General features: G+C 33.1%; 2 protein-coding genes across 5 annotated transcripts in view; one reads left to right on the top strand and one right to left on the bottom strand.

Moving 5' to 3' along the window:
- LOC143229926 (uncharacterized) overlaps nt 1–27990 on the bottom strand; it is a 111232-nt gene that overhangs the window by 75071 nt on the left and 8171 nt on the right. The gene's annotated exons all lie outside the window — the stretch shown is intronic.
- Nucleotides 75–27911, top strand: LOC143229928 (microtubule-associated serine/threonine-protein kinase 2-like). 3 transcript variants are annotated; one of them, XM_076462799.1, is made up of 4 exons: nt 75–224; nt 16039–16169; nt 21643–21955; nt 24408–27911. In XM_076462799.1, exons 1-3 carry the CDS (start codon nt 170–172, stop codon nt 21952–21954), a joined length of 498 nt encoding a protein of 165 aa, XP_076318914.1. In that variant the 5' UTR covers nt 75–169; the 3' UTR covers nt 21955; nt 24408–27911. The 3 variants fall into 3 exon arrangements, with proteins under 3 accessions (XP_076318914.1, XP_076318913.1, XP_076318915.1); XM_076462798.1 differs by having other exon boundaries at nt 76–224; nt 24411–27911; XM_076462800.1 differs by lacking the exons at nt 75–224; nt 24408–27911 and adding an exon at nt 1264–1430 and having other exon boundaries at nt 21643–22544.

The following is a 27990-nucleotide window of genomic DNA, read 5'->3' on the forward strand; positions in this document are numbered from 1 at the left end:
CCCCAACAAACGGTAAAAAAAGATACCTATGATACCACACGTCCGATAACTTATTAGTGTTTTATATATCTGCATTTGGAGCTTCTATGGAATTATATTTATGTTTTCAAATGTTCACTGAGTTTAATAATTTCATATTAGTTAAGAAATTTACCAAATCTGTTTGATAATGCAACCAATAAAGAACCCAGTTCAACAGACAAATGTGTTTGTAATATTCAGAGGTAAGTATCACCTCTTATTTATCATTCAGACAATTTCTTCCTTAACAATAAATATAAGTTTATCGCTTTGTTTCTTATACACTAATAAATAATACTACCTACATATTTAGTAAGAAAATTACAAATAGATTGTTTGTTTGTTTGTTTTTGAATTTCGCGCGAAGCTGCTCGAGGGCTATCTGCGCTAGCCGTCCCTAATTTAGCAGTGTAAGACTAGAGGGAAGGCAGCTAGCCATCACCACCCACCGCCAACTCTTGGGCTACTCTTTTACCAACGAATAGTGGGATTGACCGATACATTAATAACGCCCCCACGGCTGAAAGGGCGAGCATGTTTGGCGCGACGGGGATGCGAACCCGCAACCCTCGGATTACGAGTCGCAAACCTTAACACGCTTGGCCATGCCGGGCCATTACCTATAGAAACCGGGTATGTCGAACATGATGAAAAAAGACAGACTTCGATACGGTAGTAGCACTGTTCTGTAAGACAATGACATCTAAACCTCGGGGCTTTACGTGTTTGTTGATATGTGATCGGTTATCTGTTTTGTTTTAACCATATGAGAGGAATATTAAATTAGTGGCCATTGGTCAAATCGAGATAAGGGAGAATGATTCTGTGGTATATTTGTGGTTTCAAACTGAAATATGTTCTAATTGTTGTAAGACATGTATTGTTTGTAGCCTGTGACAAAGTGGTTAGATACATCAGGCATTCACGTCTAAATCTTTCATGGTAATCCGGAAGCCAAACTACACATGTATCACGAAAGCTGTTCACAAACAGGTATCGTGTTTGTTGTGCTGATGCGTTACTTTGCAGTCGGGTCGTTTCTTATTATGGCTCAACAAATCAGATGTAATTTGTGTCCTTAACAAAGGCTCAACTGTTCTCAATATTTACATATAACTCATGTGTATTTTTGGCAGCTCACTCTAAATCAACAAAAGTTAAAGTACTTGCAAAGAAAATGAAATTGTCTTTTCTTATAAAACGAAATTAATACACTTGAATATTTCGTAACAGTAGGTGGCGCTTAAGCGTTGGATTGCCATTATTTTTGAGGGACTATGTTACCCTCCCTACGTCGATTCGATGATCGTTCACTCGTGCAATATATTCGACGTATAAACAGCGCCTTGAACTGTGTTTGGGACGGTACGAGTTAGTACTGAAATACAGTTTTCCTGGCTCTATAATGGGTAAGTTTTGTCTGTTTATATTTTTACTGATGTGCACATCAGGCTAGTTTTGTTTCTAATACTCATTATCAGAACTTTTATACTATTTCAAAACTTTCTTTCGACTTTTACCACACGTGGTGATAACGTTCACACTGAGCAAACGTTTGCTGTCGTGGCAGAGACGAGTCTGCGCAGTAACTTGAACGTGTAATTAACAAAGGTGGGCTATGATGGCGAGCTCAGCTGAAACAGGTGTTTTGTGTCTCTTGTTAGTTGAATATAAAGAGGAAAAAGTCGCAAGGTGTTACTTCACTGAGTGAAAACACTGCAGTCTGAGAAGTATATTATATTTTTATCTCCCTTTAACAGTCGCATAATTATTCACTCGTAATAACAATAATATGTTACCATTACTCGGTTCTTGTACAAACTTCTAGTTATCTAGTCTTGATACACATATTACCATTACTCGATCCTTATACAAACCTCTAGTTATCTAGTCTTGATACACATATTACCATTACTCAATCCTTGTAAAAACCTCTAGTTATCTAATCTTAATACACATATTACCATTACTCAATCCTTATACAAACCTCTAGTTATCTAGTCTTGATACACATATTACCATTACTCAATCCTTATACAAACCTCTAGTTATCTAGTCTTGATACACATATTACCATTACTCAATCCTTATACAAACCTCTAGTTATCTAATCTTAATACACATATTACCATTACTCAATCCTTATACAAACCTCTAGTTATCTAGTCTTGATACACATATTACCATTACTCAATCCTTATACAAACCTCTAGTTATCTAGTCTTGATACACATATTACCATTACTCAATCCTTATACAAACCTCTAGTTATCTAGTCTTGATACACATATTACCATTACTCAATCCTTATACAAACCTCTAGTTATCTAGTCTTGATACACATATTACCATTACTCAATCCTTGTACAAACCTCTAGTTATCTAGTCTTGATACACATACTACCATTACTCAATCCTTGTACAAACCTCTACTTATCTAGTCTTGATACACATATTACCATTACTCAATCCTTGTACAAACATCTAGTTATCTAGTCTTAATACACATATTACCATTACTCAATCCTTGTACAAACCTCTACTTATCTAGTCTTGATACACATATTACCATTACTCAATCCTTGTACAAACATCTAGTTATCTAGTCTTAATACACATATTACCATTACTCAATCCTTGTACAAACCTCCAGTTATCTAGTCTTAATACACATATTACCATTACTCAATCTTTGTACAAACCTCTACTTATCTAGTCTTGATACACACATTACCATTACTCAATCCTTGTACAAACTTCTCGTTATCTAGTCTTAATACACATATTACCATTACTCAATCCTTGTACAAACTTCTCGTTATCTAGTCTTAATACACATATTACCATTACTCAGTCCTTGTACAAACCTCTAGTTACCTAGTCTTAATACACATATTACCATTACTCAATCCTTGTACAAACATCTAGGTATCTAATCTTAATACACATATTACCATTACTCAATCTTTGTACAAACCTCTACTTATCTAGTCTTGATACACATATTACCATTACTCAATCCTTGTACAAACATCTAGGTATCTAATCTTAATACACATATTACCATTACTCAATCTTTGTACAAACCTCTACTTATCTAGTCTTGATACACATATTACCATTACTCAATCCTTGTACAAACCTATACTTATCTAGTCTTGATACACATATTACCATTACTCAATCCTTATACAAACCTCTTGTTATCTAGTCTTAATACACATATTACCATTACTCAATCCTTGTACAAACCTCTTGTTATCTAGTCTTGATACACATACTACCATTACTCAATCCTTGTACAAACCTCTACTTATCTAGTCTTGATACACATATTACCATTACTCAATCCTTGTACAAACCTCTAGTTATCTAGTCTTAATACACATATTACCATTACTCAATCCTTGTACAAACCTCTAGTTATCTAGTCTTAATACACATATTACCATTACTCAATCCTTGTACAAACCTCTAGTTATCTATTCTTGATACACACATTACCATTACTCAATCCTTATACAAACCTCTAGGTATCTAGTCTTAATACACATATTACCATTACTCAATCCTTGTACAAACCTCTAGTTATCTATTCTTGATACACACATTACCATTACTCAATCCTTGTACAAACCTCTAGTTATCTATTCTTGATACACACATTACCATTACTCAATCCTTGTACAAACCTCTAGTTATCTAGTCTTAATACACATATTACCATTACTCAATCCTTGTACAAACCTCTAGTTATCTAGTCTTAATACACATATTACCATTACTCAATCCTTGTACAAACATCTAGGTATCTAGTCGTAATACACATATTACCATTACTCAATCCTTGTACAAACATCTAGGTATCTAATCTTAATACACATATTACCATTACTCAATCCTTGTACAAACATCTAGGTATCTAATCTTAATACACATATTACCATTACTCAGTTCTTATAGTTTACTAGTTGCACAAAAGTGAACTTATCTACTCGCTTGCTTCAACTGGGTTTTGCTTAAAAATAAAATGTTGAAAAAACCTCTAGACTTGATACTAAATAAATAAAAAAAATGGTTCTTGACCAAATGTTTGGATAAATAGTCAACAGATAATGTTGAAAGCGTTTCGTATCATTTACATTTTTATCTCTTCTGGTGTTTTCTCCTCGAGACCGGTTCTCGTATCAAATCAGTAATATTAACAACAAATAATTTGATTGTAACTAAAATCGTCAGGTCTTAAGTGGCAAAACCTGCATTGTCTTTTCCTTGGGATTGAAAATTACTACAAGTGTAACAGATGTGACGGAAGTTATAATTACAGTTTTCTTTTCGGAATATATAAAAATACACTGAAGATATTGTTTACTGAACTCGACTGTCTTATCGGCAGTTTGATCACAAATTTCAATCAACAAGTTTTTCTACGTAGTACAGTTGGCATGGAAACTGCTTTCTGACGTAGTTACGTTTGTTTGAGTGCACTGTCTGAACTCTACGTTATAAATAAACAATGAACTAACAAGTTCTGTTGACGGTTTCTATTCCTAGAAATCAGGTTGTGTATGAAGATCTGACGTTCATTTGCTCAGTAATAACAGGTGATTTCAGGCATAACAGATAATTGTTGCTGGTGGCAGAATTAGTGTGGGAGATGTTGTGACAAAACAGAATAATAATAATAATAAAAATAATGAATAATAATAATAATAAAAATAATGAATAATAATAATAATAAAAATAATGAATAATAATAATAATAACAATGCATAATAATAATAAATAATAATAATAATGAATAATAATAATAATAAAAATAATGAATAATAATAATAAAAACAATGCACAATAATAATAATAATAATAATAATGAATAATAATAATAATAACAATGCATAATAATAATAAATAATAATAATGAATAATAATAATAATAATGAATAATAATAATAATAATAATAATAAATAATAATAATAATAACAATGCATAATAATAATAAATAATAATAATAATAATAATGAATAATAATAATAATAATGGTGAATAATAATAATAAATAATAATAATAATAATGAATAATAATAATAATAATAATGGTGAATAATAATAATGAATAATAGTGAATAATAATAATGAAAATCATATTTTGCTGTTAGGTTGTGATTAGTACAAATCATAAACAACTAAATTACTTTTGTATAACTAAATACCACCACAAAAAACGAAATCTTGCATAAAGTTACTGTATCTTACTGTATCATGATGGTACAGAGCAGAGTTAAATACTAGAATCTGGATACACTAATGATGGTACAGAACACAGTTAAATACTAGAATCTGGATACACTAATGATGGTACAGAACACAGTTAAATACTAGAATTTGGATACACTAATGATAATATAGAGCAGAGTTGAGTATAAGAATCTTGATACATGGATAGTACAGAACACTGATAAATACTAGAACCTGGATACATGGATGGTATAAAGCAGAGTTATAAATATATAATAGAATGTCAATACCTGGATGGTACAAAACGGAGTTATAAATATATAATAGAATGTCGATACCTGGATGGTACAAAACGGATTTATCAATATATATTAGAAATTCGATACCTGGATGGTACAGAGTAGACTTAAATACCCGAATGTAAATGCATGGATAGTTCAGAGCAGAATTAAATACTAGAATCTAGATACATGGAGAGTACAGAGCAAAGATAAATACTAGAATTTAGATACATGGGTAGTAGAGAGCAGAGATAAAATACTAGAATTTATATACATGGAGAGTACAGAGCAAAGATAAATACTAGAATTTAGACACATGGATTGTAGAGAGCAGAGATAAATACTAGAATTTAGACACATGGATCGTAGAGAGCAGAGATAAATACTAGAATTTAGATACATGGATAGTAGAGAGCAGAGATAAATACTAAAATTTAGACACATGGATCGTAGAGAGCAGAGATAAGTACTAGAATTTAGACACATGGATCGTAGAGAGCAGAGATAAGTACTAGAATTTAGACACAAGGATTGTAGAGAGCAGAGATAAATACTAGAATTTAGATACATGGATTGTAGAGAGCAGAGATAAATACTAGAATTTAGACACATGGATTGTAGAGAGCAGAGATAAATACTAGAATTTAGATACATGGATTGTAGAGAGCAAAGATAAATACTAGAATTTAGATACATGGATCGTAGAGAGCAGAGATAAATACTAGAATTTAGATACATGGATAGTAGAGAGCAGAGATAAATACTAGAATTTAGACACATGGATCATAGAGAGCAGAGATAAATACTAGAATTTAGACACATGGATCATAGAGAGCAGAGATAAATACTAGAATTTAGACACATGGATTGTAGAGAGCAGAGATAAATACTAGAATTTAGATACATGGATAGTAGAGAGCAGAGATAAATACTAGAATTTAGATACATGGATAGTAGAGAGCAGAGATAAATACTAGAATTTAGACACATGGATTGTAGAGAGCAGAGATAAATACTAGAATTTAGATACATGGATAGTAGAGAGCAGAGATAAATACCAGAATTTAGATACATGGATAGTAGAGAGCAGAGATAAATACTAGAATTTAGATACATGGATAGTAGAGCAGAGATAAATACCAGAATTTAGATACATGGATAGTAGAGAGCAGAGATAAATACTAGAATTTAGATACATGGATAGTAGAGAGCAGAGATAAATACCAGAATTTAGATACATGGATAGTAGAGAGCAGAGATAAATACTAGAATTTAGATACATGGATAGTAGAGAGCAGAGATAAATACCAGAATTTAGATACATGGATAGTAGAGAGCAGAGATAAATACTAGAATTTAGATACATGGATAGTAGAGAGCAGAGATAAATACTAGAATTTAGATTCATGGATAGTAGAGAGCAGAGATAAATACTAGAATTTAGACACATGGATTGTAGAGAGCAGAGATAAATACTAGAATTTAGACACATGGATTGTAGAGAGCAGAGATAAATACTAGAATTTAGACACATGGATAGTAGAGAGCAGAGATAAATACTAGAATTTAGACACATGGATTGTAGAGAGCAGAGATAAATACTAGAATTTAGACACATGGATTGTAGAGAGCAGAGATAAATACTAGAATTTAGATACATGGATTGTAGAGAGCAGAGATAAATACTAGAATTTAGACACATGGATAGTAGAGAGCAGAGATAAATACTAGAATTTAGATACATGGATAGTAGAGAGCAGAGATAAATACCAGAATTTAGATACATGGATAGTAGAGAGCAGAGATAAATACTAGAATTTAGATACATGGATAGTAGAGAGCAGAGATAAATACCAGAATTTAGATACATGGATAGTAGAGAGCAGAGATAAATACTAGAATTTAGATACATGGATAGTAGAGAGCAGAGATAAATACTAGAATTTAGACACATGGATCGTAGAGAGCAGAGATAAATACTAGAATTTAGACACATGGATTGTAGAGAGCAGAGATAAATACTAGAATTTAGATACATGGATTGTAGAGAGCAGAGATAAATACTAGAATTTAGACACATGGATAGTAGAGAGCAGAGATAAATACTAGAATTTAGATACATGGATAGTAGAGAGCAGAGTTAAATACTAGAATTTAGGTGCATGGATAGTAGAGAGCAGAGTTAAATACTAGAATTTAGGTGCATGGATAGTAGAAAATGTAGTTATATAGTAGAATCTTGATACGTGAATGGTACAGAGCAGTAGTGAATTCTAGAATCTAGATCCATGTATAGTTAAGTGCATGTATAGATTGCTAATTTATGACTGTGTTTTGTGTATTTAACAAATAAATTTTAAAAAATTCTTTGGAAATTATGTCTTTTTATTTAGTTCAGAGTAACAAACATACTGGTAAAACAACATTGAACATGTACAAACACTAAGCAGAAAAAGCCTTTGTGTAAGGACTAGTTTATATCATGTTTATAACACTTATTGTAATAGTTTTGCAGCTGTTGCAGCCTTTGCTTTCATAAGAATGTCTCTGGATGGTTGGGAGTTATAACAACATTGTCCATTTGACTACATACACATCTTGTGCATTATAATACTGCTCAAACCTGAGGTGCTCAAGTTTGGTCTGAACTTGCTTTTGTTTTTAGTCACTAAACTAAACATCCTTTACTGTCAGCATTAGAATGGAAGATTGTAAGAATTCCAAGCATAACCCTACACAGAATGCCATACTTCTGGTTACCATTTCCATCCTTAACTGTAGACAGCTGAACCCAAAACTTGTCAACATTTAACTGAAGGACAGTTTCTGAGAAAGTATCAATTTGATAGTTCAAATATTACCCTTCCAACTTGTCAATAGTGTCGTGGTCATGTGTATTGACAAGAACAGGATACCTGTCTGTGAAGAAACGTAGAGAAGAGAAATCTTTGCTGACTTTTAGTTTTGGATCAGCAACCTCTGCGTGAATCAGAAGTTCATCATTTAGAGGGAAATGTTTCATCATGTAATTTGTAGCTGCAATATAGTATTTCTTGACACTGGTGTAGAAGCTGATCAGGTCCAGGTCCTTTTCATATTTAACAATGTATTCCTTGGCAGCATTTCCAATAGAAACTGCCTCATCAGATTCATGTAAGGAATCATTATTGTAGTCAAGTTCAGTGATGTTGCCTTCAAGATATTCTGGCTTGATGTATCTGACAAGTAAATTTTTAACTTGTGTAATCAGAGTTCTATGCATAATGTGTACGCTAGGTTCTTCTCTTTGAATATCAAATTGACTTGCTCCAATAGAGGAATCGCAGACTGAAGAAAAAGACAAAATAATAAGTTCATTTTGTTGTCCAAGAAAACTGTTAACTTATCTAACTTGTTCTGTACATAACTTTTCTTGGTTACTTCCTTGCTAGCTTTCGTTTTCTTCTCTTTTTTCATTGGTTGTCTCTTCTTTAGTTCAAGGTCAGACTGCCTAAACATATATTGAGTTATATCAAATGTTTCTTTGTCTGCTTTTGGAAACTGTTGTCTTGTGTCCCTGTGTGGCTGAGAGGATGTCTTGACTGTGTCCCTGTGTTGTTGAGAGGATATCCTAACCGTTAAAGTCTTGCTGCCTGACTGAGCTGCACATTTAGATCCTTTTGAATCTAGTTTTTCCTTTTCACAGTAAAAATACTTCAATGGTTTCCACATGTACAATATTCTGTTGAGGTACACCCCAAATGATAGCCATCTTATGTTAACAAGTTGTAGAATTTTTCTTGTTTCTTTGTCACACAATCCTTGAAACTCTTTGAAATGTTGTTTTCTGCTAACACTTTTGTCCAGAAAATAGTAGATATCTATCAATATATCACAAACTGGGCAGAGCAGTTCTCTGGAAGCTTTCTGGACAGCAATAATCATGAAGTGACAGGCACAGCCCATGAAGTAAATGCTAGGTTGTCATCTTGAAATGTGTCCTATCACACCTTTACCTATACCAGACATAACTGAGACATTGTCTGAAGAAAAACTAAGACAGTTTTCCCATGAAATTTTCCTCTTTGTCAATTCGTGGTCCAAAAGCTTGAAAATATTCTCTCCTGTTGAAGCTACTTTCCATTCCACCATTGTCAAAAGAGAACAAACAATTTTTCCAAGCAAAGGGTCAAGACATCGTACAAGCACTGGATACAGTTTTGAGTCATCCATGTCTGTGGATCCTTCTGTAGCTAAACTGTAAACACTGTTAGTAAGTATGCTTGAAATCATTTTGTCATCTTCACAACCCAACATTTGTACAATGGCTGTAGTTTTGGTTCTAGCACAGCCATATTTTTTCGCTATATCAGAATCTGGGAACATTTTTCTGAATAGATGTCCTGCATGATCGGCTACAGCTAGGGGTAAATTATGAGCAATGATGAATTACGTGAACATCACTTCTGCATTTATGGTTTCATATTCTGAATTCTTACTCATAAATGTCGTTATCTGCATCGTTTTTATCTTCGCCTCAGCCTTTGGTTGGTGAGATGCCGATTTTGTATGTCTGGAACAATCGTTTATCTTGCCATGCGCCACAGAAAAATCGATGTGCCAAACTGTACAAAACGCATGACTGTCACTGACTTTTGATGCTATGACCGGATATTTTGCACTATACTTTTTCCTAAATTTTTGATTCACAGTTTTAGAACTTTTAGATCTGGTGAACGAGGCCTCTTTTTTTCCAACTTGTAAACGATCGCATTGGTGTTTCTATGCCGCTTAGAAAACGAGAAATACCCATCTCCGCGAGCGCTGATTGGCTGACAAGCAGTGATGACGTAACTATGGATTCCCCCACGTACCCAGTATGGAGAAGCACCGCACTCAAACTATTGGTAGACGTCGGAGATATAAATATCTTTTATTATTTCAAGCACAAACATGATTATCACAAGTAGCCATTTGGACTATGTCTTTTATTTATTATCAAAATTTATTTGTATCTCGCTAAAAATTTTCTTTTCATCCCTTTCAAGCCCTGGGGGAACAATTTATCACTTTATTGTATAGGCCTATTTTATATATAATAATTTGGGAGTTGCAACAAGTCGTAATATTTGTCTGTATGAGCGTATAGTTGTAATGTATACACCAAAATCGTAATGATTACGCTCAACTCGTAATGGATGGCATCTCTGGAATTTGCATACATTAATTGTAGAGAGCAGAGTTAAATACTATAATCTTGATACATGGATAGTACAGGGCACTGTTAAATTCTAGAATCTAGATACATGGATTGTACAGAGCAGAATTAAATACTAGAATCTAGATTCGTGGATAGTACAGATTGTAATTAAATACTAGAATCTAGGTACATGGATGATGTAGGGCAGAGTAAAATACTAGAATCTAGATACGTGGATGGTATAGAGCAGAATTAAATATTAGAAATTGGAAACATGGATAATGCAAACAAAGTTAATTACTGTAATATGAATATATGGATTATATAAAGCAGAGTTAAATACTACAATGGAGATACCTTAATAGTGTATGGGAGTGTTAAATATTGGAATGTAGATACATGGATAATACAGAGCAGATTTATATAATAGAATCTGAATTTCTGGATGGTATAGAGCAGAATTTAATACTAGAATCTAGTTACATGGATAGTACAGAATAGAATTAAATAATAGAATCTTGTTATATGGATAGTACAGAGCAGATTTAAATATTGGAATATGGATACATGGACCATATACAGCAGAATAAAATACTAGAATCTAGATACCTGGATAGTACAGAATAAAATTAAATATTAGAATCTCAATACATGGATAGTACAGAATAGAATTAAATATTAGAATCTTGTTATATGGATAGTACAGAGCAGAGTTAAATATTGGAATATGGATACATGGACTATATACAGCAGAGTAAAATACTAGAATCTTGTTATGTGGATAGTAGAGAGCAGAGTTAAATATTGGAATGTGGATACATGGACTATATACAGCAGAGTAAAATACTAGAATCTTGTTATATGGAAAATACAGAGCAGAGTTAAATATTGGAATGTGGATACATGGACTATATACAGCAGAGTAAAATACTAGAATCTGGTTATATGGATAGTACAGAGCAGAGTTAAATATTGGAATATGGATACATGGACTATATACAGCAGAGTAAAATACTAGAATCTTGTTATATGGATAGTACAGAGCAGAGTTAAATATTGGAATATGGATACATGTATAACCTCCACCACAGTAATATTTTATCAGAAGAACAATGTTACAACACCATTTCCAAACTATTATATAAAGATAATAATCTTAATGTTAATACAACATTGTAGTTGAAGAACATTAATACACTAAATAATTTTATGTGTAACTGGTTTATAACATAGGTTTAGTTTTCTTGATATGAATGTTTACAGTTTCAATACCTCAAGTATCATACGTATGTATTGTTTTCCAGCTTCAATACGTCAAGTATCATACATATTGTTTAGTTTCTATACCTCAAGTATCAAACATATGTATTGTTTAGTTTCTATACCTCAAGTATCAAACGTATGTATTGTTTAGTTTCTATACCTCAAGTATCAAACGTATGTATTGTTTAGTTTCTATACCTCAAGTATCAAACGTATGTATTGTTTAGTTTCTATACCTCAATATCATACGTATGTATTGTTTAGTTTCTGTACCTCAAGTCTCATACGTATGTATTGTTTAGTTTCTATACCTCAAGTGTCATATGTATGTAATGTTTAGTTCCTATACCTCAAGTATCAAACGTATGTATTGTTTAGTTTCTATACCTCAAGTATCAAACGTATGTATTGTTTAGTTTCTATACCTCAAGTATCATACGTATGTATTGTTTAGTTTCTGTACCTCAAGTCTCATACGTATGTATTGTTTAGTTTCTGTACCTCAAGTCTCATACGTATGTATTGTTTAGTTTCTGTACCTCAAGTCTCATACGTATGTATTGTTTAGTTTCTATACCTCAAGTGTCATACGTATGTATTGTTTAGTTTCTATACCTCAAGTGTCATACGTATGTAATGTTTAGTTTCTATACCTCAAGTGTCATACGTATGTATTGTTTAGTTTCTATACCTCAAGTGTCATACGTATGTATTGTTTAGTTTCTATACCTCAAGTGTCATACGTGTGTATTGTTTTCCAGCTTCAATACCTCAAGTGTCATACGTATGTATTGTTTTCCAGCTTCAATACCTCAAGCATCATACGTATGTATTGTTTAGTTTCTATTCCTCAAGTATCATACGTATGTATTGTTTAGTTTCTATACCTCAAGTATCATACGTATGTATTGTTTAGTTTCTGTACCTCAAGTCTCATACGTATGTATTGTTTAGTTTCTGTACCTCAAGTCTCATACGTATGTATTGTTTAGTTTCTGTACCTCAAGTCTCATACGTATGTATTGTTTAGTTTCTATACCTCAAGTGTCATACGTATGTATTGTTTAGTTTCTATACCTCAAGTGTCATACGTATGTAATGTTTAGTTTCTATACCTCAAGTGTCATACGTATGTATTGTTTAGTTTCTATACCTCAAGTGTCATACGTATGTATTGTTTAGTTTCTATACCTCAAGTGTCATACGTATGTATTGTTTAGTTTCTATACCTCAAGTGTCATACGTATGTATTGTTTAGTTTCTATACCTCAAGTGTCATACGTATGTATTGTTTAGTTTCTATACCTCAAGTGTCATACGTATTGTTTTCCAGCTTCAATACCTCAAGTGTCATACGTATGTATTGTTTTCCAGCTTCAATACCTCAAGCATCATACGTATGTATTGTTTAGTTTCTATACCTCAAGTATCATACGTATGTATTGTTTAGTTTCTATACCTCAAGTATCATACGTGTGTTTGTTTGTTTGTTTTTGAATTTCGTGCAAAGGTACACGATGGCTATCTGTGCAAGCCGTTCCTAATTTAGTAATGTAAGACTAGAAGGAAGGCAGCTAGTCATCACCACCCACCGCCAACTCTTGGGCTACTCTTTTACCAACGAATAGTGGGATTGACCGTGACATTATACCGCCCCCACGGCTGAAAGGACGAGCATGTTTGATGTGACGGGGATTCGAACCCGCGACATTCAGATTACAAATCGAACGCCTTAACACGCTTGGCCATGCCGGGCCTCATACGTGTGTATTGTTTAGTTTAAATACTTCAAGTATCGTAAGAATGTGAAATCAAATGATCAGGTTTCAACACAGTTTTATTTCGAGTGAAGTGACCTTTTTAGAATAAAAAGACTGATGTCTTTCAGAGTAACTTTGTTTTTATTATACTAAAGCCACGTTTGCTCAGAAAAGTGCAACCTGCTCTATTGGTCACTAGTTTTTCACTGATACGCAAACGGCTAATCAGCAAATTCCACCATCAACTTATGTAATGGTACATTTGGGTTTGTCTGTCATCCTTATAATGTAGTCTCAGCACAAAATAGGTGAAGCGTTTTAGACGCAATAGGATGAGAACCATGAACTTCAAACTGCTACGTCGGAAAGAAACAAATTATATGGTCTTCTTTGAGTATAAGGTTCGTACAGAGAGAGGATATAGTGGATAACGACCAGTGAGTTTTGGAACTTCATGTTGTATTTTTAGACTTAAACGTGTTGGATGGTGGTTTCGGTACCACTTGTGTAGCGTTTATTGACCTATATATAAGTTATTCTAATTTATAAATAAGTAATTAAAAGACACGTCTCGATTGCACCTGTTTGTTTGAATTTATTTTTCCTACCAATTCATGTTTCAGCACGTAGTGTATGTGTGTTTTGTGTTTTTCTTATATTACGTAAAGTTTGAAAAAACGCTAGCTTGCACATGCCTTGATACTCGAATATCACGTTGTGTTTAGTTCATAATTTCACCACATGACGGTTGGCTGAAACTTGTCAACGTGATAACCATTGCTGAAAGAGTTTAAAGAAAACTGTTGAAATTGTTCGGAGATTGGTTATTACCAGTTTAGATATAAATCACACACTAACATAGCCAAAACTGTTTTTCGGGGGAGTGGTGCTCAAGCCTTGAATCCTCCTTCCAGACCAGGTATAACACTACATATCGTATTATCTGCATCATATATGATATTAAGGCTTAATCTGAATACGAGCGAAATTTTGGTTTATATGATTGGCGGCACGAGTACAGTTATTGAACAAATCTTGGTAGCGACACGACTGATGTATTGTTTAATTAACCATTTACTATTGTTATCTAATATATCAAAACTATTGTTCTTTGTTGAATTTTGCGCAAAGACAGTTGAAGACTAGATGCGATAGTCGTCCCTAATTTTGAATATTAGAGAGAAGGCAAGTAGTAAACATTATCTTAATTTGATTTGACCGTTAGTTTGACACGCTAACTGGACCAAACCAAAACTACTGTACTGTAGTTTTGTCTTTTTACAAGAATAAGTGTACGCTTTCCTTTTTAAGCTTGTTTTGTTTATTGTTGAAAGCAATACATTAACTTTATCATTGAAGTTATTAGTTTACTTATAAGCATATTTTGTAATTACGTTTCGATATAATCAAAGTTTTCAAAATCGTTTAATATTTTTTCTGTGTACTAAGTTTGTTTTTTTGTTTTTGAATTTCGCGCAAATCTACCCGAAGTTTATCAGCATTAGCCATCCATTATTTATCATTATAAGACAAGAGGAAAGGCAGCTAGTCATCACCACCCATTGCCATCTATTGAGCTACTCTTTTACCAACGAATAGTGGGATTGACCGTCATATTATAACGTCCCAACGGCTGAAAACGCGAGCATGTTTGGTGTGACGGGGATTCGAACCCGCGACCCTCGGATTGTACTAAGCTTCAGCCGAGAACTGATAATACTATCTGCTAATACGTATTTCCTGTGTAACTATCTAATTATTTTATAAAAAAATATTTGAATCTTGGGCCTACATTTTGTTGTAACATGAAAACTTATGGCATCTACAGGGTGGCTCGTAAGTCCCTACCCATCTATATATCTTATGTATCCAGTGTATTTGTGTGCTATCCCTCATTCTCGCTGCATAATATTATGCACAATACGCTCTTCAAGTGTAAATGGGCTTACATCGGCCATATTTCTCTGAAAAAAAAGAAACAAATGTGTAATACATGCGTAATTGAATATAACATAATAACATTTAAATGGGTAGGGACTTACGGGCCATCCTCCAATCCCAGGATAACGCTGAACTGGCAGTTTAGCCCTCGTGCCAAATTAACGCAATATAAGGACACCAGAGGAGCGTGCTAAAATTATTATAGACATGAGGTATCTCGGTCCACCGTTAGCCTAATGATATGAGTTTGAACTGCCGCACGTAAAGCATGAACCCCGTTCGGACTTTTTAAAATGTTGGATGTTCATATGGGAATATTCTAACTTTTAATTTTTCACTTTTCTACTTTCCAAGAAAATCACAAACCGACACTAGAAGAAACCGTAGTGACCCTACACAGAGGTAAGAATGGATTTGGTTTGGCCTTACAGCAGAGAAGAGAGGATGCAAAAGGAGACGTTGACCACTATGATTACATTGTTGTGGTATGTATAAAATAGAATTTCACCATATGATTACATTGTTGTGGTATGTATAAAATAGAATTTCACCATATGATTACATTCTTGTGGTATGTATAAAATAGAATTTCACCATATGATTACATTGTTGTGGTACATATAAAAACATACTTTCAACATTGTGATTACACTTTTGTTGTATTATAAAACAAATTTGACCATGTGATTACATTGTTGTGGTATGTATAAAAGAGAGTTTGACTGTTATGATTACATTGTTGTGGTATGAATAAAAAAATATACTTTGACCCTATGATGACACTGTTGTGGTATGTATAAACCAGAATTTGACCACTATGATTACACTGTTATTGTATGTATAAAACAAATTTGACCATGTGATTACACTGTTGTGGTACATATAAAAAAGACTGACCATTATGACTACACTGTTATGATATGTATAAAGCAGAATTTGACCATGTGGTGCATTGTTGTGGTATGAATAAAAAAAATACACTTTGACCCTTTGATGACACTGTTGTGGTATGTATAAAAGAGAATTTGACCATTATGATTACACTTTTGTGGTACGTATAATACAGAATTTGACCATTATGATACATTGTTGTGGTACGTATAAGAACATACTTTGACCCCTATGATTACATTGTTGTGGTATGTATAAAACAGAATTTGACCACTATGATTACACTGTTGTGGTATGTATAAAACAGAATTTGACCACTATGATTACACTGTTGTGGTATGTATAAAACAGAATTTGACCACTATGATTACACTATTGTGGTATGTATAAAACAGAATTTGACCACTATGATTACACTGTTGTGGTATGTATAAAACAGAATTTGACCACTATGATTACAGTGTTGTGGTATGTATAAAACAGAATTTGACCACTATGATTACACTGTTGTGGTATGTATAAAACAGAATTTGACCACTATGATTACACTGTTGTGGTATGTATAAAACAGAATTTGACCACTATGATTACACTGTTGTGATATGTATAAAACAGAATTTGACCACTATGATTACACTATTGTGGTATGTATAAAACAGAATTTGACCACTATGATTACACTGTTGTGGTATGTATAAAACAGAATTTGACCACTATGATTACAGTGTTGTGGTATGTATAAAACAGAATTTGACCACTATGATTACACTATTGTGGTATGTATAAAACAGAATTTGACCACTATGATTACACTATTGTGGTACGTATAAAACAGAATTTGACCACTGTGATTACAGTGTTGTGGTATGTATAAAACAGAATTTGACCACTATGATTACACTGTTGTGGTATGTATAAAACAGAATTTGACCACTATGATTACACTGTTGTGGTATGTATAAAACAGAATTTGACCACTATGATTACACTGTTGTGGTATGTATAAAACAGAATTTGACCACTATGATTACACTATTGTGGTATGTATAAAACAGAATTTGACCACTATGATTACACTGTTGTGGTATGTATAAAACAGAATTTGACCACTATGATTACAGTGTTGTGGTATGTATAAAACAGAATTTGACCACTATGATTACACTATTGTGGTATGTATAAAACAGAATTTGACCACTATGATTACACTATTGTGGTACGTATAAAACAGAATTTGACCACTGTGATTACAGTGTTGTGGTATGTATAAAACAGAATTTGACCACTATGATTACACTGTTGTGGTATGTATAAAACAGAATTTGACCACTATGATTACACTGTTGTGGTATGTATAAAACAGAATTTGACCACTATAATTACATTGTTGTGGTATGTATAAAAGAGACTTTGACCACTATAATTGCACTGTTGTGGTATGTATAAAAACTTTGAACAGTGTAATCACAGTGTTCATTACATTGTTGAGGTACATATAAAAATATACTTTGACCACTGTCATTACGCTGTTATGATATATATAAAAAATCTTTGTTCATTATTATTACAGTGATGTGGCACATATAAAAAGAGATTTTGACCACTATGAAAACACTTTTGTAGAATGTGTGAAACAGCTAATTACATTCAAAGGATGGACTAAACCATGAGACAATAAATGTTATGTGTTACATTAAAGGACTTGCGAATTATTCCAAACAAAAACATATAGAGAATGGACACTCCTCCCAGAGAGTACCAAAAAAGGTCACTGTTATAGTTGTGGAAAACCAGACCCTTACAACCCAAGCTTGAGAAATTCATAGCTCTTTAGAGACTAAGAAGACAATAAAAGGAACAACAAAGGACTAACCAAACACTGAAAAGCAGAAAGTATGTACTTAGGGTTGATTGTTTTGGAACTAAGCACAAAGCTACACAAAGGGCTACCTGTGTACTTTGGGAGCAAAGTTCATTTAAGAATACAACATCTGCCCGAAATGAAATAAGAAGTTTGAAGAAACCGGTTCACAGATTTACTGATAGGAATATTTGCCATGTGTTGATGAACACTGTCTCTACAGCTGTACTGGTTTGATCTGATTTGTTAATGAAAGGTAATAATCTATCTCTCGGTCATGTAGAAAGATTAATGCAAACAGTAAGTAGATAAAAGGAGTCTTTTGGAGACTTCTCTTTATCTAACAATACCACAACACCTGAATTTCTGACATCAATAGATAAAACATATCAGGAACTGTCCTCATGCCGAGACATATGGGAGATTAGGCTAACTTCATAGGATGAACAGTACTTAAGGACTAAGAAATGTCCTGGAACAGTTAAGGAAAAAGAACATGAAGTTGAATCCAGAGAATTCCGTCAACAGGTGATTTCCCTGGGATACTTGACCAGTAATCTGACGCCATTTGGAATTGGTCAACACCAAGGAACCTGCATGAAGCAAGAATATTTCTTTTGGTCTTAATGTGAAGAAGTATTCAACAGGCTGAAGGAAAACTGACCACTATGTATGTAACCAACTTGGAGATACAGCCATTTTAGATACAAATTCCAATAGTTTTGCACTGGTAGCAGAATTATAACAAGCACAACATAGAAAAAGATATCAAATTTCCTATTATAGGAAGGTGATGAATGCTGCAGAAAGAATATGTTTTAGATTTCTAAAAGGATTTAATAAGTGTTGTTCCAACCTTTACTAACTTTCATCATTATGTTTATGCACAAAAGTTTATGGTTTGAACAGATTATGTTGCTATCAAATTGCTGCTTGTAATGTAGAAGGCCAAATACCAGTATGTCTTCAAAACTTGAGGAGTACAACATAAACATCATATATCATCTAATCAGTTATCCGAAAACAATATTTAAATGATGAGTACAAACACTGTAAGAAGAGGGAAGTGCTAGAAAACAAGTAAATTAAAAGTTTAGCAGAATATAATGTTAAGATGTTGGTAGTGATATTAAAATCTAATATGATACAACACCTGGTTGGAAGGTACTGAGGCAAACGGTCACATCATGCAGTCCAAAAATAAAGATGTGTTTGACACAGTTGGATACCTGATGTTGTTTACAAGAGGGCTTATTACGTCAGAAGTGAGAAGATACTAGTGGACAGAAATGACAACTAGAGTTGGTGCCTCCCCACTCTACATTATAAAGTTCTATATTGGCTACACAACTTTCCAATAGCTGGATACTTGGGTAATAAGTAGACACTGGAAAAATAAAAATGATGCATCTATTGATTTGGATGCTATGGTCCTGCAGAGAATATGTGTAAACCATTAAACTCTTCTGTGAGTAGAAAGGTCCACAAAAGAGACAGCACATGCAGCTACAGTAACATTAACCCTCTTTTACAAAATAACAGTGGAAAGAGATAATCAAGGGTATGATGGACTAATTCACTAAATGGCCAAAAGTACATGTAGTTTTTAACCTAGAAGAAATAACGTTTGTGAAGAAACATGCCAATGATTTTGTTTCAAGATATTATGTGCCATGAATCGTCCTTCACTCAATTCTGGAACGAAGGTGTGAATCAAACTTATTTGCAGAGATGTATGGATCCCAGAACTTAAAAAGAATAGGATAGTAGCCTTTCATCCATTTTCTGACAATATATTGGAGTGATACAGCAGTACAATGTTAAATCAAATAGTCATGTATGCGGATGAACATCAGAAAGTGTAGGATTGAGATCTTCCACTGTTATCATACAGCAGAACATGAAAGTACTGGCAACAAACCATCATCACTGATGTTTAGAAGAGAACTGAAAGTGCCATAGTACCTACTGTCTGGAGAACAGTTTATCAGAAGAGTCTCGCAAAGGACATATAAAGAGATTAATGAACATCATAAGTGACACTAATTAATTTGCTCAGTTGAGACTTTACTCAACTAGTAATAAAAATTATATCATGTTAATCCCAATACAAGAAGTATTCCAGTGTCATATGGTATGGCTGTACAATTCTTATAACAAGAAAGGACAAATTACAAAGTTAAGCAGGTGCTTCAAGGGGCCATATATTGTTCTGAAAAAAATTAGTGTTTGATTTATGGAATCTAGAATTGCAGATGATCCAAGCCAAAGTTCATCTGTCATGATCACCTTTGAAAGTATGTCAGTGAGAGAACAGCCAACTGGATAACTTCAGAGAAGGCTTTTTAGTGAACTCAATCTGTGGATGAGGTTGTATATCCTTCCAAGACCACAAGATCATTAAAATTGGTTTCATCTAACCATCTATCTAGGATGGCCAGCAACTAGAGAAAAGTTGCTTTATGCATACCCCGGGTTTCATAAAACCACCAAAAACGCCTTTAATTAATGGATAATTTGGTTTTGTTTTGTTTGCTTGTGTGTGTTTATGTGTCTATAAAGATTGTTTAAAATTTAGGTATAACTGTAAACTATCTTTCTGTAATTTGTTAATTGTTCATAATTTAGGTATAATTGTAAACTATCTTTCTGTAATTTGTTAATTGGAGAGAGTAGGCCTAGAAAGTCCTAATGATGTAATGTCAAGTTTTTCTAGCCTATTTCAAGTTAGGTTATAAATGCGAGATGGTGTGGAGAGTTATTACCAAGATAGGCTGTTGAACAAAATGGTGACATATTTTATTCTGTACTTTCTTGTCAAGCTTATTGAGTCAGTTGGTTTATTTTATGTGTTTAAGTTGTAGGAAAAAATAAACTAGCCTGTGATTATTAAGTAGAGGGAACGTTGAATTTAATTTAAAAAACAGCAAAGAAAGAGCATAGATTAAACAAACATGAAATAAAAATACCCCTGTATAATTTAAGGATATTAAAAATATATTGACCAGTTGTATGTTTCAAAGGTTGTAAATGTTATAGTGTAACTTCTAAGTAACTATAGATAATGTAACTTTTAAATCTACCTCGTTAGTTTGTTAGAGTATAAGTTGCTGAGAAAACAAATTAGTATTATAACTAGTTTAAGCCTTCATACAGTACACTATTTAAATCATGTTGTGTTTAAAGCTTCCTAGTATAATTTCCAGAGTGTCACAAAGGGCAGCTCAGCAGCTAAAGCTGGATTAAAGGAAGGCCTGGTGGTTACTCACATCAATGGAAGGTCTCTTCATGGGAAAAGTGAGTTTCAAGTGTTTGCCATGATCAACTCCAGTGAAGCAGACATGGAAGTGTCTATTTTAGCTCCTTGTGAACTTACCAATCTTTCTCAAAGCAGTGAGCAGCAGAAGGCCATCAATCATGGACTGAAAAGTAGACTTGTTAAACTCTTTGCACCTGTGATGCAGAAGAGAGATGCTGGACTGTTTTCAACTTCTGCAAAAGGATATGAAGCTATTTAAGGTGTTCTAATGTGATGCTTTTGGTCCTTATCATTTTGTACAGGATGTTCCAGAACTCTGGATCCATAGGGAAAAATAGATATTATATTCTTAATTTTAAACAGACACATTTCTAAAGACATTTGAAGGAAGACAATATTCTGATGGCTCAGTATATCAAGAATTGGTATGTGTTTGGCTGTTAATGGCATGCAAGTTAAATAATAAAGAAATTAAAAATAAGGTCGTTGGGGCACTCAACTCGTAATCTAAAGGTCACAGGTTCAAATCCCCGTCGCACCAAACATGCTTGTCCATTCAGCTGTGGGGACATTACAATGTAATGGTCAATTCCAATATTCGTTAGTAAAAGACCAGCCCAACAGTTTGTGGTGGTTGGTAATGACTAGCTACCTTCCCTCTAGTCTAACACTACTACATTAGGAACGGCTAATGCAATTAAATATCATGTATCTTTGAGCGACATTGGTCCAGACTTCTTGGACATCCTGTAAATAGAAATTTCGGTTCTCTCCGATAAAATGAAAGTTCCTTTCTAACATAAAGTTTAATGAAGTGCTACAAATAAAAAAAATACCAAGTTGAAAAAAGAATTTTGGTGATAATTAACCACTGGTAAGTGGCTCAGTATTGAAACTTATTTATAAAGTTAATATAGTCATAGATAGGGATACCAAGAGTTTAAACTGTAGCCACGTGTCAAACGTTTTGAATTCTGTTTAAAATATTACACGTAAAAAGTTAAATACTAAAAACCTACGGACCAGCTCAGAAGATCTTTTATTGTTTAGTTCCTGAATTTGTTACGTGGCGCTGCTGATGCATGACGGTGTTCATGTTTCACCTTAACCTTGCACTATAATTGGTAAAATTACTAACAGTTTATATATTTAACAAATAGATATGACTACTAAAATGACTATAAAACAGTAACTGACAAGAAAATACATGAAATTATGGATATTTGTAGATCTACATAAAACAAAACACCCAGAAACAGTTCTCGTGTTTTCCAAAATATGGTAATTGATGTAAGAAAGGATAACGTAATTGTATTTAATTGGAACTATTTTTATACATCACTGTCATAATTTCGAACTGTGAAAAGATACAAAATCAAGCACCCTGCTGGATCTAGCACAGAGGACAGGGGAGAGAGCTCTATATAAAATTATGCAGACATGTTCTAGAAATGATAGAATACTATTTCTGCAATGAAAGGATAGATGTCTAATCAAAACAGATCAGTATCAGACCCGTTATGCAATTATTTTTGTTATCACTTGACTATTTTTACATATGTACAGAATTTATATATATATATTGCCTGATAAATGGCATATCCCTAATGCGTTTCATTGTGAATTATGACATAATATTAACAACTTAGACTATTAATGGAAATTAATTGTATAAACTTAGTTCTACTGTAATATTTGTTATATATATATATATATATATGAACATAGCTGTTTATACAAGAAAGTATTGGTACTTTCTCAATGTTTACTACTGGCCCGGCATAGCCAAGCGTGTTAAGGCATGTGACTCGTAATCTGAGGGTCGCGGATTCGCATCCCTGTCGTGCCAAACATGCTCGCCATTTCAGCCGTGGGGGCGTTATAAAGTGACGGTCAATCTCACTATTTGTTGGTAAAAGAGTAGCCCAACAGTTGGCGGTGGGTGGTGATGGCTAGCAGTCTTCCCTCTAGTCTTATACTCCCAAATTAGGGATGGCTAGCACAGATAGCCTTCGAGTAGCTCTGTGCGAAATTCAAAACAAACAATCAATGTTTACTAAATGAATATAATAAAAACGTTTTTATTAAATTTAAACGTTTGATACATCAGACGGAATCTAGCACTCCTAGTTACAGAAACTTATATTGGTATATCTTTCAGATTATCCAAAGACAAAATAAAGTAAGAAGAGGAAGTTCTTGACCACAAATTTACATTTATTTTAAATGTTCTGCTAAAAAAATAGAAATTGTTCTTAAATTTGTCCACATTTTTATACTGGAAAGTTTCGAGAAGTCACACACTTGTAATATTCAGAATACAACATACTGTTTGAATATTCTTGATGTTAACAAAGGTAGCTATTCTACCGTGATATTCTGGAATAACTAAAAGTATGAGATAGACCTCCAGATAACAACAGATTTTCCAAGAATTAAGGATAGTTTCTGTATGAGGTAATTGGATAGAAGTCATTTTTATTAAGTGCAAAATCAAAATATTGGACAGTTAAAAAGAATGACCATCTTTATTTCCCTCAGATATACTGACATTCTTTGTCCATGAAAACGTGTATAGTCCCAACATTCATTTTCATTAAACTAAACACACTGATCACCAAAATGTAAGTTCTCCTTTTATATCATCTAACAGAAAATTGGATTAATCATGTTTACTGAAATTTAACCTATATATTTGCTTCCTTTGTCCAGTAGATGGCGCTACCTTGCCATCTCATTGCATGACAGCAGCCAAGTTTAGTGAGCATCATAATTGACCAGAAAAGTGTATTACAGTGTCAATCCATAACCCAGATGTTTCTTACAACACTAAAATATCCCTTCAAGCAGAGAAGACAAAGAAAACAAAACTACAAGATATTAATATTAATGATAGTTGTTGCAGCCAAGACAGTGCAGAAATGAAGTAATTGAAAATGTGATGGTATATGAAGCTTCTCATTGGTCTGTCTTGTTTCCAGCAGGAAAAAACAAACTAGGAAGTACATATATTTCTTGCTAATTTTAATAGGCATGCTTCATTTTAACTAGTCCCAAGTGGCACAATGGTATATCTGTGGATTTGTATGGCTAGAAACCAGATTTTGATACTCCTGGAGGTAATAGCACAGATAGTCTTTATTTAGCTTTGTAGTTAATAATAACAACAACAAACAAACATTATTTCAACTGTCAATTACTGTAGCAGCTGTCAAACTGTATTGCTGAGTGTACAGTCTGATAGTTGTACCTTGACTAAACATTAATTTATCAGTAATCAGACAGCTTAGCTGATTACTGTAGATGTGTAGATTGGTACAAACCTACCTTCAGTAAATATGTTACCTCACAATAATCAGACAGCTTAACTGATTACTGTAGATGTGTAGACTGCTACAGACCTACCTTCAGTAAATATGTTACCTCACAATAATCAGACAGCTTAACTGATTACTGTAGATGTGTAGACTGCTACAGACCTACCTTCAGTAAATATGTGACCTCACAATAATCAGACAGCTTAACTGATTACTGTAGATGTGTAGACTGCTACAGACCTACCTTCAGTAAATATGTTACCTCACAATAATCAGACAGCTTATCTGATTACTGTAGATGTGTAGAATGCTCCAGACCTACCTTCAGTAAATATGTTACCTCACAATAATCAGACAGCTTAACTGATTACTGTAGATGTGTAGACTGCTACAAACCTACCTTCATTAAATATGTTACCTCACAATAATCAGACAGCTTAACTGATTACTGTAGATGTGTAGACTGGTACAGACCTACCTTCAGTAAACATGTTACCTCACAATAATCAGACAGCTTAACTGATTACTGTAGATGTGTAGACTGGTACAGACCTACCTTCAGTAAACATGTTACCTCACAATAATCAGACAGCTTAGCTGATTAATGTAGATGTGTAGACTGCTGCAGACCTACCTTCAGTAAATATGTTACCTCACAATAATCAGACAGCTTAGCTGATTAATGTAGATGTGTAGACTGGTACAGACCTACCTTCAGTAAACATGTTACCTCACAATAATCAGACAGCTTAGCTGATTAATGTAGATGTGTAGACTGCTGCAGACCTACCTTCAGTAAATATGTTACCTCACAATAATCAGACAGCTTAACTGATTACTGTAGATGTGTAGACTGCTACAAACCTACCTTCAGTAAATATGTTACCTCACAATAATCAGACAGCTTAACTGATTACTGTAGATGTGTAGACTGGTACAAACCTACCTTCAGTAAATATGTTACCTCACAATAATCAGACAGCTTAGCTGATTAATGTAGATGTGTAGACTGCTACAAACCTACCTTCAGTAAATATGTTACCTCACAATAATCAGACAGCTTAACTGATTACTGTAGATGTGTAGACTGGTACAGACCTACCTTCAGTAAACATGTTACCTCACAATAATCAGACAGCTTAGCTGATTACTGTAGATGTGTAGACTGGTACAGACCTACCTTCAGTAAACATGTTACCTCACAATAATCAGACAGCTTAGCTGATTAATGTAGATGTGTAGACTGCTGCAGACCTACCTTCAGTAAATATGTTACCTCACAATAATCAGACAGCTTAGCTGATTATTGTAGATGTGTAGACTGCTGCAGACCTACCTTCAGTAAATATGTTACCTCACAATAATCAGACAGCTTAACTGATTACTGTAGATATACAGACTGGGACAACCCTTATTTCAGTAAAGATGTCACTTCTCAATAATCAGACAACTTACTTTTTTACTAAAGAAGTTAAATATAATATATGACAGGTCAGCTTAACTGGTGAATGTAACTATAGACTAATACTACTACAACATAATATAAATTTATTTCTGGTGTAGCCACAAGTAAAATATAGTTCATTTCTACAGCTGTTGGTAAAATTGGTTTGATTGTAACTTTCTAAAGATTTAAAATGTTTTATTTTTTGTTAAATCTCTAGTATTGCAAATTCTGAATGTATTCAGTATCAAACTCACTAACCTTTGTGTAACAATGCACCATTGCTAGCTTGTTGTTGTTAAATACTTAAATATTTATCTTGGAATATCATATGGTGCTGCTTTTCTAATTAAAGAAAAGGAAAATTTTTTTTGTACATCCATCTTATATATATATACATACATATCTTTAATATCTTATATATATAGATACATATCTTTAATATCTTATATATATATATAGATACATATCTTTAATATCATATATATATATATAGATACATATCTTTAACATTATGTATGTAACAAAAATAACTAAGAACTAATTTGGTTGTGTTATTTTCAAAATTAAATATTCAGAAAGTTGTAAATTTTGCAAATACTTTTTAAATGTGAAGCAGTCTTAGATTTTATGTTTTATAGTTCGAATAATGGAAGCTGTGAATATATTTTTATCTAACCCATAATATTAAAATGCATTCTTTAAGCAGAAACTTACATCTGTCTTCTCAAAGAATCATAATATATTTTTGTAAGGTTTTAGGTGTTATAAAGTGATTTATACAAACTGTGTTTATTTCAGAATGTTTTCTAGAATCACAGATTATCTGAATATTTTTGTTTTTAAATAGTGGTGTAGGGAATAGTACAATATCTGACCAAGTTCCATAAAGGTCATTTACTTTTATATATATATATATCATATGATGATGTAGCCACTGAGAAGTTTGCTTGTCAATAAATAAGCTACAACCAGCATGTTAAACTAATTTCAACCAAACTGAAGACAGTAAAACAGTAAATATTTTTATTTAAGTCGATGGGAAACATAAATTTTTCTACACTTTCCAGATCATTTAATAACATGTTTTATTTTCTACATATAGCATTTGTTTAAAAAATTAATCACTGCATACTGTCTTCATTATGTGACAAAGAATGATATACACTGCAGATATTTAATAAAGGTGGTGTTCCATACATTTAACTCAAGTGATTATCTCCATGACAGTATATATACATATATGAACGTTTGTGTGTGTGTGTGTGATGGTCAGAAAAGTGAATTATATTCACTGTATGTTTGTTAGTTATATTTGTTAGATTAAATAATGAAATTATAAAGTTTCTAGTAAAACTATGTATTAACAAGCATTTCTCTCATGTTTTTATAAAGAACTTCTATTCAAATACATGTATAATATATATATATATATAATATATTTTTGTCAAGTGAGCTCCTGACTACTGTATTAAAATTGAAACACAATATTTGAAAACTTTGTTTCTAAACTTTTATCTATATTATTTTCTAC

Source organism: Tachypleus tridentatus, chromosome 10, assembly GCF_004210375.1.
Source record: "Tachypleus tridentatus isolate NWPU-2018 chromosome 10, ASM421037v1, whole genome shotgun sequence".
Taxonomy (NCBI): Eukaryota; Metazoa; Arthropoda; class Merostomata; order Xiphosura; family Limulidae; genus Tachypleus; species Tachypleus tridentatus.